At 49.8% G+C, this 10,508-nt stretch overlaps 3 protein-coding genes across 3 annotated transcripts; 2 read left to right on the plus strand and 1 right to left on the minus strand.

Moving 5' to 3' along the window:
- Window positions 1-450: 450 nt before the first annotated feature.
- BCR38DRAFT_487808 (uncharacterized protein) lies at window positions 451-1,029 on the plus strand (the record flags this gene model as incomplete). Its single annotated transcript, XM_040864198.1, has 2 exons — window positions 451-614; window positions 927-1,029. The coding sequence occupies 2 exons, from the start codon at window positions 451-453 to the stop codon at window positions 1,027-1,029; spliced, it is 267 nt and encodes an 88-aa protein (XP_040712971.1).
- Window positions 1,030-2,371: 1,342 nt separating this feature from the next.
- On the minus strand, window positions 2,372-4,519 carry BCR38DRAFT_442375 (kinase-like domain-containing protein). Its single transcript, XM_040860809.1, has 2 exons — window positions 3,789-4,519; window positions 2,372-3,728 (listed from the first exon to the last, which is right to left on the minus strand). The coding sequence occupies exons 1-2, from the start codon at window positions 4,105-4,107 to the stop codon at window positions 2,581-2,583; spliced, it is 1,467 nt and encodes a 488-aa protein (XP_040712972.1). The 5' UTR covers window positions 4,108-4,519; the 3' UTR covers window positions 2,372-2,580.
- Window position 4,520: 1 nt separating this feature from the next.
- Window positions 4,521-9,053, plus strand: BCR38DRAFT_442376 (condensin component). Its single transcript, XM_040860810.1, has 4 exons — window positions 4,521-4,958; window positions 5,091-5,611; window positions 5,678-5,943; window positions 5,995-9,053. Exons 1-4 carry the CDS (start codon window positions 4,726-4,728, stop codon window positions 8,668-8,670), a joined length of 3,696 nt encoding a protein of 1,231 aa, XP_040712973.1. The 5' UTR covers window positions 4,521-4,725; the 3' UTR covers window positions 8,671-9,053.
- The last annotated feature ends 1,455 nt before the right edge of the window (window positions 9,054-10,508 follow it).

The raw sequence follows: 10,508 nt of genomic DNA on the forward strand, positions 1-10,508 counted from the left end.
AAGCTGAGAGCGCTCCATACCTGCCGAATACCTACACCCTCATCCAGTATCAGGGCGCAGTGGATATGCGAATGCGTCCACTGCGGAGACGGCTGAATGACAGCTCGACGCCACCGTCATAGTCCAGTAAATATGGATCTCTGAGAGACCTTCATCGCCCTTATCATATCCCTCCTGGTGCTCAATTGTCTTACAGCTGGACTCGGGATTTACCTGCGCATCCAGGTCACAAAGTCCCTTGGATACGATGACATTGGAAAGCTTGTAAAATCTTGTCACGTTCGTAAGGGAAGAGTCTAAATACATTGCCTTGGGAATTTTCAAAACAAACTAACGGCCACCAGTTTGGGTTGATCATCTTTGCGGAGCTGGGGATTTCTACTATGTGGTATGGAGACGTGGCGTGCGATGTTCAGCCATAATATGACGCTGTGATGGCAGAAAGGCAAGATGGTTCCTAATCTCTATTGTGATCTCCCGAGTGCAGCTGAAGAGTTCCTGCTGGCAGCACACATTCTCAAGTTCGACTTTGGTTTCTCCTTTGTATGCTTCCTCACATCCGCCGTGGTCAAGATCAGCGTTACCTTGGTACTCTTCCGAATAACGACAATCGCGTAATTAGAGGCTTTATCATTGAATCCATGACCATCTGATCCATTTGATCGTCGCTATTACAATCATATAGGGCTTAGGTGTGGAAGTTTACTGCGTATACACATTTGCGGCCAATGACTACTCACATTAGTCTATGTGTATTATCTTCGACTTCTTCCACGCTTTATTACCTATCGCTATCCTCTGAAACATCCAGATCAGCCGATAGACTGGTTTCTCATTCGTATATTGATTTAGTGTCGGCTTGTTATAAGCTTACCACTGTTTACTAACCACTTGTCATTGAATAAACACTGACTTATTTCATACAGCGCTAACATCGCCACCGTCATGAAACTCACCGTTGTCGTCGAATGGCAGATCGTCACCGTGGATGCCGACGTCAACGCGCTCTGGTTCCGACTAGTCACTTAGTCCATCATGGAGCACGGCCTCGCCCTACTCGCCTGCTCGATCCTGACGCTGAATTCTCTGCTCAAATAACTTGTGCAAGGCCGATCCAATATATATGGTAACCACAGCCGTAAGATCTTGACGGATCGCTGAAATGCCCTCGAGCACGTCACTAGTCCCGGCAGCACTGTCAAGCTTGTTATTTCTGTGACGGCTTACGGTGAGAGCCAGAAGCATGTACCGCAGGAAGAGACCACGAGTCTGTAGACTCATTGTTTGCTTGGTTTATATCATGACAATTGAGAAGCGCTGGTTTCTCTACTAACTTTCTTGTGTTGGAAACGCTCACAACTCTTATAAGTACTACCTGTATCATTTACTTTTAATTCTTGTTCCCGAAAGTACACTTGGACAGCCCTAGAACTACATGCACATCATCAAAAGGTTACCTGAGATTTGACGATTTCCTCGAACTCTGTCATATTCTTCTTACTGCTATCCTAATCCTCGAACGCAGCTAATTATACCCATCCATCCCCACCTGCTATCCACTAGACAACCTATCCGTGAATTAATCTACACACTGTCTCCAAGCTGTCCTCATTAGACTTCGTTTCTTTTTAAAAATGTCCCGGGCAAGCGCTCCAGAAACAAACGAACCGCGACATCATTGCGCAAAGAACCTCGAAGCTGTAAGATTCACCACCGCCCTGAAGAGCGTAGCCGAGCTAGTGGAAGACGATTCCTAGTAATAGAGAAAATATCCTAGTTCAACGGTGCCTTTCCAGTCAAGAGGGGGCGCAGGCTCCTCTCAAGCTTCGGGGTGACATGCTCCCATTTTAAAGGTTCAACGGGTCGTCCTGGTGGTGCTTGGTTCGCCGTTGTGGTTGTTGAGAGTGTTTTGCGTGAGTCTCAGGTTTGGATCATTTATCCTTTGTTTAGTCACGCTCACTTTGACGACGTTATGCCTACAGGGAGTGCATAGGGCATGTTGGTAGGTGGGAATATATGTACAGGAAGGGCGACACGAGTAAGAGGCTTTTCATGAAACAATTCCATTTTGTTGTAAGCAATTCTATGTTCAGCCAATGAAATTCCCGTTGGTGGTGTGGTCTCATTGTTGTATACGTGTGCTGGTTTGTAGCATCCCCTGAAGCATTGTGGGTTGTGACAAGCGTTGGTAATTCTAGGCTTCAAGTCTACTAACAAGTTGATCAGCTTCAACGCGGGCTGACGCGAATCGCCCAATGCCAGATTCTGGTAATATGCTATCATCAGTACAACTTATCCTGAGCGCGTGTGGCATAGGTGAGTTGCAAAACAAAGGAAGAGAAACTTGATTCTAATAGAATCAGATGCCATTGGCACATTTAGTCTTTCGGAGGCTGCGTTATGTTCTATTCCCACAAGTGCATATGGTCTGGCCATAAGTCGAGGTCTAGCCCAGACGTGGTAACCAAGCCTGGCTCCTATATACATATCGCTCCCTGAATGCCTGAACGCCGCGCAAAGCAAAGGCATGATATCATACAGTTGTCAGATACAATTTAACCCAGTCCGAACTTGTCACCTCTAAACCATAGCAACATCTTCTTCACTGCCCTCTTCTTCTACGACGTCCTCACCATTAAGCCTTAAAAATTCATGATCCAGGGCCTCAGCCGCTGAAATGCGTCTACTCGGGTCCAACTCCATACAGCGGCCCAGAAACAGCACCGCCTCTTTCTCCTCCTGCGTCAAGCCCGTCTTCGAATCAGTCCGACATGTGCTCCATAGCATGATCTTCTCAAGAGTGAAGCCCTGAGCGCCAATGCTGGGAATGTTGGTTTCAAAGACGCACCCGTGCAGTTGGCCTGCCTGACGCATGCGTTTCGTTCCAAAGATGGTGGCAATCTCAATCATGGCCTCCACATCATCAGCGCTGTTGAAAAAGGGGAATCGCTTGCAGAGAATTGTGAGTAGGATCACCCCTGCTGACCAGATGTCGATTTTGGTAGTTTGCTCAGTGCACTTGAATAGTACTTCTGGTGCACGGAATCCACGGGTACCGGCTCGGTTCGCTCGCCGTGAAGGCCGAGTGTCGTTTTTTGGATATCCAACCTGTGGGCCAGCGTGTGCGGCATTGAGGGCGTAAGAGGCACGCACGCGTTGTTTCCGTGTTTCCTGGTCGAGATGGCATAAACAAGGCTTATGGTCCGAACCCTCTCTCTCAGCCAGTCCAAAGTCAACAAGGACACCGCGCTGCTTGGGCGGATCGTATAAGAAATTGGTGGGCTTGATGTCGCGATGTAATATACCCCGCTCATGCACAGCCGCCAATGCTGTAAAGAGGCTGCGAAAGTACAGTTTGACATCGGCGATCGTCATGTGCGGGTAGTATTTCCTGAAGTCCTGATGGCGAAAGTAAGGCAGCATAGCCAGGACTTGATCGGACTGGCGGAAGGCGGTGATAAGCGGGCAGACGGAGGGCGAATCGCGGAGATCGTGGAGGAGCTCGAGTTCGTTATGGATGCGAGAGGGCGAGGAGGTGACGTAGATTTTCTTGATGGCCACAAACTTCTTTGTTCGTGGAGGACGTGATCGTGAGTTGGAACGGGAGTGCGAGGCATATTTCAGAGGAGGAGGTGGTGTCCACTGGTTCTCCTTAACATCGATGTCCCAGCTGTTGTTATACCGGTCGTATCGAATGTCTTCGGCTTTGTAGACTGTAGAGAATGTACCTATGAAGCAGTGTCAGCAAACAAGAGCAATAAGCATGCTGTGTTTTGGGCTGAATGCACCCTCTCCAATCCGCTTAATCAGCCGATAATTGTCCTTGAAGGCTGGGAACGTCTGGTTGAGCTTCTCCATATCTTCCTGCACCGTCAGGTCGATGGGCTCAGTCTCGTCTGAAGATTCCGAGTCGCATTCCTGCTCTGCATCCTCATCGTCCTCCTGGTCATCGTCATGGTCGAACTGCTGGCCATTGTCCGCACCAGCATCTGCTCGCACTTGAGTGTGGCTCTCGGTCAATTCGTCCATATCTGACCCATTGGCAGGCTCGTCCTCGTGGATGTGGAACGGCTCTTTCGGCACCCGCCGTCGCGAAGTGGTAGCCATTGTCTGTCAATTTCAGGACCCGACCTGGATTTCCTGCAAGTTCTAACTTCGAGCCGTCAAGATAACCTTTGCATCAACACCAAACGCGAAGTTGCGACTCTACCTCGAGCTTTGGAGCTTTGGAACGCTGGATGCAGGAAAACTGTAAGGGCAGCAAAGTCAATCGAAGCAGCTCCGACGCCAGTAATCCGCTATCGGCAAGGATATTAGGATATTGCCTGAATTTGACTGCGCGGCCCCAAACGACGAATGGGAGGCATTCCTTCTCAGCATTTAGACGTCTTTTGCGCCGGAAAATCCGTGGAGAATTGCCCCGCGACGCGTATGTTTTTTCAGTGGGGGACTCGCGTTTTTGGGCAGGAACCAAACAAAAAACAAACGGTTGCTAGAGCCACATTGGGAAAGAACCGTTCTCGGCCCATCGTATCACAACATCAGCAAGGAAGTCAGTCGCATTCGGCAAAACTATCTTTTCCAACGATTCTTGACGAGATACTCTCTGTCGCGACGACGATATCCCGCTCTTTTCAGGTTGGGAGCCGAAAAGATTGATTTGGCCCTTCCTCTGATTGTTGTTCTACTTGTCTCCGAAGCGCACCTGGCGCAAAAGTTGCGACCATGGAGACTATCAACTTCGACATCAACGATGCGCTCAAGCATTACATGAGCGACCCTTCGAGTATTTCAACACCCGAGGCAGATAACACTCTCCTCGACTGCGAGGCCGACCCGGAGTCGCTGACCATCGCCGTGGTCAACCCGGTCCTCAACTCCATCGTGGACGCAGTAGCGGAGAATCCAGACTTCATAACGCGTAGTGCATACTTTGACTCGCTGCAGTTCTTACTAAAGTGCGCACCTACTTCCCTTGTTCCCCCATAAAGAGACAAGCCCCCCTGCGTATATCCTACACCTGAAAGATCCACTGCTAGTACGTCCCGCATGCAACTTGAATCAATTTCTGAGCTCTTCGTCAAATCCAGATACACCCAGTTCCTGCCAACGCATGCTCTCAGCAAGATCTTCGACTTGATCATGAGTGGTTTGGCAGCCGAGGCGGACGCTATAAACCACGACCTCGAAAACCCAGACGAGCAAGAGATGATTGCGCACCACAAAACCCTCCTTGAGCTTTACGGCTTCCTCTTGCAGTGGACCATCGCCTGTGTCGAGACGAAAGCCGCTGAAAAATCATCAACTGCGGCAGTATCACGCGCCAGGGGTAAGGGCTCCAAGTCGAAAGCCGCAGCAAGTAAGGACAAGGACGGTAGCTGGGACAGCGCGGCACAACTTCAGTCAGCACTGGACATCATGTCCAAGGTGATGAAGGTAAAGTTGGGCAAGATCTTCCTGACGACGAGCGAGCGTGACACTTTCATTGGGCTCTTGACGCGTCCTGTCTACATGATCCTTGAGAGTGAGCAAAGAGTCAAGAATACGGCTATTAGGATGCACGCTTTCAAGGTGCTTTGCATTGCTGTGAAGCACCACGGACATGCGTATGGTAGGCCAACCAACAACCTTGAGCACTCCATACAGTGGCTGAACTGATTAAACTGACATTTTGTAGCTGCGCAAATTTCCATCGTCCAGAACCTAACGTACTTCGAGCATCTATCTGAGCCCATGGCAGAGTTTCTGCACATTCTGGCTGAGCAATACGACTATGCTCAACTCGCAGACGAGAGTCTTCGAGAGTTGAGCAATAAGGAGTTCAGCACCAACGACACCAGGGGGCCAAAGTCTGTTTCCTCATTCATCGTCAAGCTCTCTGAACTGGCGCCTAGACTAGTGATCAAGCAGATGACGATGCTGGCTAAGCAACTCGACAGTGAAGTATTTCATTCCCCTGTTATCCTGCTAATGTCCACAGCTAACGCTCTTCAGTCATACACCCTCCGATGCGCGCTGATTGAAGTATGTGGCAACATGGTCGCACATCTCTCCAACCAAGACGAGCGTGGCGAGAACCACAAATCGCAGCTCAACGCCTTCTTTGATGTGCTCGAGGAGCGATTTTTGGATATCAACCCCTATTGCAGATGTCGAGCCATCCAAGTATATGTCAAACTATGCGACCTCGACCAGAAGTTCCCAAAACGACGTCAAAAGGCTGCTGAGCTTGCCGCTCGTTCACTCGAAGACAAGAGCAGTCACGTTCGAAGAAATGCCATCAAGCTTCTCGGTTGTCTCATCAAAACTCACCCGTTCACCGTTCTTCATGGCGCTCAGCTAGCACGCAAGGATTGGCAAGAGCGTCTCGATAAGGTCGAAGCCGAACTGGATGCGCTCCAACCTCCTGCTGGAGAGCCGGGCCTCGGTGACGGAAAGGCAGATACGACAGTAAATCCCGATCTCATGGACGAACCAACCCAGATCGAATCACCCCAAAAGCCTAGGGAGCCCAAGGAAATGACTGAAGAGGAGAAGCAGACTATCGTGCGCAAGGCGCAAGAAGATGCCGCAACTTCCGAGGCGATCGAGAAGCTCACGTTAACTAGGAGGTATTACACAGATGCTCTCAAGTTCATTGAGGTGCTCCACGAAGGAACGACAACAGTTTTCCAGCTCCTTGGTTCCAAGAACAAGTCCGAGGTCATTGAGGCCATGGACTTCTTGGAGATCGGCAATGCATACAACATCGAGGACAATATGGTTGGAATTCGACGTATGCTCCGTCTCATCTGGACCAAGGGCAACAGCGACGAGGGCAAGGGTGTACAAACGCACCTGATTGACTGCTACAAACGACTCTTCTTCGAGGCACCAGACAGCTTCACTTCGAATGATGCCTCCATCTACATCGCCCGAAACATGATCAGTCTAACATCTGGCACTACTCCCGCTGAGCTGACAAGCTTGGAACAACTGCTAGCGACCATGATGAAAGGCAATATGATTTCCGAACAAGTTGTTGCCAAGCTCTGGGATGTGTATGGCTTCCAGAAGCGGGAGATTTCTAGGTCGCAGCGCCGTGGTGCCATCATCGTGCTTGGCATGCTTGCAACGGCGGCACCCGAGATTGTCGTGGGTGAGATGGAAACAATGCTCCGCGTTGGGCTCGGTTCCCATGGACGATCTGATCTCCAGCTCGCTAAGTACACTTGCATTGCTCTACGGCGGTTAAACCCTACTGGCCGTCAAGGTAAGGACTCGCCGGTCAAGTTCAGCCGGTTACCAAACGAGCACGCCATCCTGGCCAAGCTGGCCGCCATCACCGAGGTCCCGAGCGACAGCAAAGAGTGGTTTGGCGTGGCCGAGCAGGCAATCAACGCCATTTACGCCATTGCGAAGCATCCAGACGCTCTATGTGGAGAAATCATCAAGCATAAGACGAAAGCTGTCTTTACTGCACAGCAGAGGCAACGTTCTGCATCGCGACCAGACTCTCGTGATATGGATGCGACGGTGACAGCTGCCACTCCAGACTCGCAAGGTCTGACCACGGCGCTCAATGAACCCACACAGACAGCGAGCCGCCCAACGCCTGAACCGTCAGCAGAGCCCAAGCAGAAGGCTGCGATCGCCCTATCACAGCTCGTATTTATTGTTGGCCACATAGCCATCAAGCAGATTGTCCACTTGGAATTGTGTGAGCTCGACTTCAAACGTCGGAAGCAAGAAAAAGAGAAGATGGCCTCTTCTTTACCCGCGGAAGAAACTTCAACCTTGTCAGGCAGAGGCCGAAAGTCTAGAAGCAAGACAGCAGCACCCGTGCCAGAAGATGAAGGCGATGAGTTGGATTTGATCGGAGGCACGACCGAAGATGACTTCACTGAAGCTATGGCCCATATCCGTGAGCGCGAACTATTGTTCGGTCCGCAGTCCATGTTGGCAAATTTCGGACCCATGGTTGCTGAAATTTGTGCAAGGAGCGATGTCTACAAAGACAAGGGCCTCCAGGCAGCCGCTACACTTGCACTGGCGAAGCTAATGTGTGTCAGCTCTGAGTACTGTGAGGAGCACCTACCGCTCCTGATCACCATCATGGAACGGTCACCCGACCCGACTGTCCGCTCAAACGTTGTCATTGCACTGGGTGATATGGCCGTGTGCTTCAACCACTTGATCGACGAGAATACCGACTTTTTGTACAGGCGGCTTGCAGACCCTGACTTGTCCGTCAAGAGGACCTGTTTGATGACTCTGACATTCCTCATTTTGGCCGGACAAGTCAAGGTCAAGGGTCAGCTTGGCGAAATGGCCAAGTGCCTCGAAGACAGCGACAAGAGGATCGCGGACATGGCGCGTATGTTCTTTACCGAGCTCAGCACCAAGGACAACGCCGTCTACAATCACTTTGTGGACATGTTCTCTCTGCTATCCGCTGGCAACCTGGAAGAGGAGGCCTTCAAGCGTGTCGTTCGCTTCCTCACGGGCTTTATCGAGAAGGACAAGCATGCCAAGCAATTGGCGGAGAAGCTGGCAGCCAGGTTGCAGAGATGTGAAACGGAGAGGCAATGGAACGATGTCGCATATGCATTGGGCCTGCTGCAACACAAGAACGAGGACATCATCAAGGTCATCGGGGAAGGGTTCAAGGTTGTGCAAGCTTCTGCTTGAATGAGTGAAGTTGGACTGCGTGCAACTGGATTAAACATTTTGCGGTATGCACTTTGCTTATGATGGAACGAAGTTGCATGGATATATGGGTTGGTCAACAACTGAGGAACGGTGTTGGGGCGTTCAGGAACGACTGATTGGGTGATTTAGGTGTACGATTTGCATTGAAGACGAATCATGAGCCCAATATATGTGATGTCACCCCTTTTCGTAATGCATGTGGCCTCATTAAAACATCTATGGCTCTTGTTTGCTACCCTTGTGCATCTCGTTTCTCATGCGACTGTAAGGACTAGTTTAGCCCAGTCATAAGGGAAAGGTAGAACTGACATGACTATTTGAACCGGCCTTTTCTTGGACACTGGATAAGATTTACTTGGGTGGGTCCTTTGCGAAGGCTCCAGACACGGGTGAAAGATCAGGATGCGGCAGTCCAGGTGCGTAATGTTGGGTGTAGCTCAAAAGCCCTGAAAGTAGTGACTTTGGTACACGGTTTGGTCGAAGTTTCCATTAGTGTAAAATACTTTTAAGCCCAAGGTTGGTTTTCTTGGCCCAGTTAGACAGTCAGCATTTCCCGTCGTGTACTTACTTATATTCTTAACCCCTTCCATCGCAAGCTATCAACTTGATGCATTACGTATCCAAAGGCATAGTGCCTGTAGAAAGCGCCAGATTCCGCAACCACTATCGAAACTCAATGAAGGTGGAGCTACATAAAGCCATCTGGTTGCCAATTGAAGGGCCATGGAGCCTCCCGTTGAAGCGCCCACCCTTCCAGAAACCCGTTTCATATTCTGCGAACCTGATGAGGGCAATTTCCGCTTTTCTGAAAAGCCGCTCGGGCAGCACGTAGTGATAGTTATAGTTCTGGCACAGCGAAAGCATACTGAGAGCAGGAGACTGGCAACAGCGCGAAGAGAAGTCGGGGAGGCCGATTATGTGATTTACGATGAAACAACCCACCAGCGGTCCAGTCCAGTTCAAGCCACGCAGAAGACAGATATGGTAACGTAGCCAATACGGGCGAGTTCCAATGGCCTGACTAGAAGTGCGACCCAGTAGACGAGTCCATGGGAATCGAGTGAGGAGATGACCACGTATTCAAGGCAAGCGAGATCGACAAAGCCAAACTGCCACATTATTGACAAGTTTCGATATTTGCCCCACGAAGAATGTGCCCCGTCTTTAGGATTCTCACAAGCAGTTGTAAACAGCTCATTTGATCAACGTACGTCGAAGCTTTCAACTTCGTATTTGTCGGAGACATGGAGAAAACATATTTAGCGCGTTATTTCTTCTTGTTGAGCCAAATAATTTATAAGATTGTATCTTCACGTATGCTGTAAGCGACTCGGTTGATGTTAACGATAAGACATTCTTGACTATATATCCCGCCGCTGAGTAGGGTACGCTTGGGCCTTTGCTACACAATTATCGTGGTTGATTGAACATGGCCATGAGTACTAATCAGAGTTTTGATCTACTAGGCTCAAACCAGCAGAGCTCGGTGATATATTACTTCTTCTCTCTACGTAAATATTGTGTACCCAAGTAACCCCATGTGGTATGTCCATCCCTCGCATATGAAACAACATTTCATGAAAACCCCCGCAGCTAGCAAGAAACCGTTGCATTCCGGTTCCCCCTATTTACAAGTAAACCTCTATCAGCTCGTATCTTTTCATTCAACCCAGACTTCGCGTTGAAGATAATTAAGAATTGTGCCGCGTGCTGGATGGTTGAGTGCCCATGGCACGACGTCCCAGGTGGTCTAACGTGTGTTGCATATCGTTGCATCGTTTGGAGATGAAGGGTGCATCCTGTTTGTAAAGTCTTTC

Source organism: Pseudomassariella vexata (assembly GCF_002105095.1).
Source record: "Pseudomassariella vexata strain CBS 129021 chromosome Unknown BCR38scaffold_11, whole genome shotgun sequence".
Classification (NCBI taxonomy): domain Eukaryota; kingdom Fungi; phylum Ascomycota; class Sordariomycetes; order Amphisphaeriales; family Pseudomassariaceae; genus Pseudomassariella; species Pseudomassariella vexata.

Coding starts and splice junctions, on each gene's coding strand:
- BCR38DRAFT_442375 (XM_040860809.1), bottom strand. CDS start 4,107: ATGGCTACCACTTCGCGACGGCGGGTGCCGAAAGAGCCGTTCCACATC. Junction 3,729..3,788: donor GATTAAGCGGATTGGAGAGG/GTGCATTCAGCC, acceptor ACTGCTTCATAG/GTACATTCTCTACAGTCTAC.
- BCR38DRAFT_442376 (XM_040860810.1), top strand. CDS start 4,726: ATGGAGACTATCAACTTCGACATCAACGATGCGCTCAAGCATTACATG. Junction 4,959..5,090: donor TCGCTGCAGTTCTTACTAAA/GTGCGCACCTAC, acceptor CGTCAAATCCAG/ATACACCCAGTTCCTGCCAA. Junction 5,944..5,994: donor CTAAGCAACTCGACAGTGAA/GTATTTCATTCC, acceptor AACGCTCTTCAG/TCATACACCCTCCGATGCGC.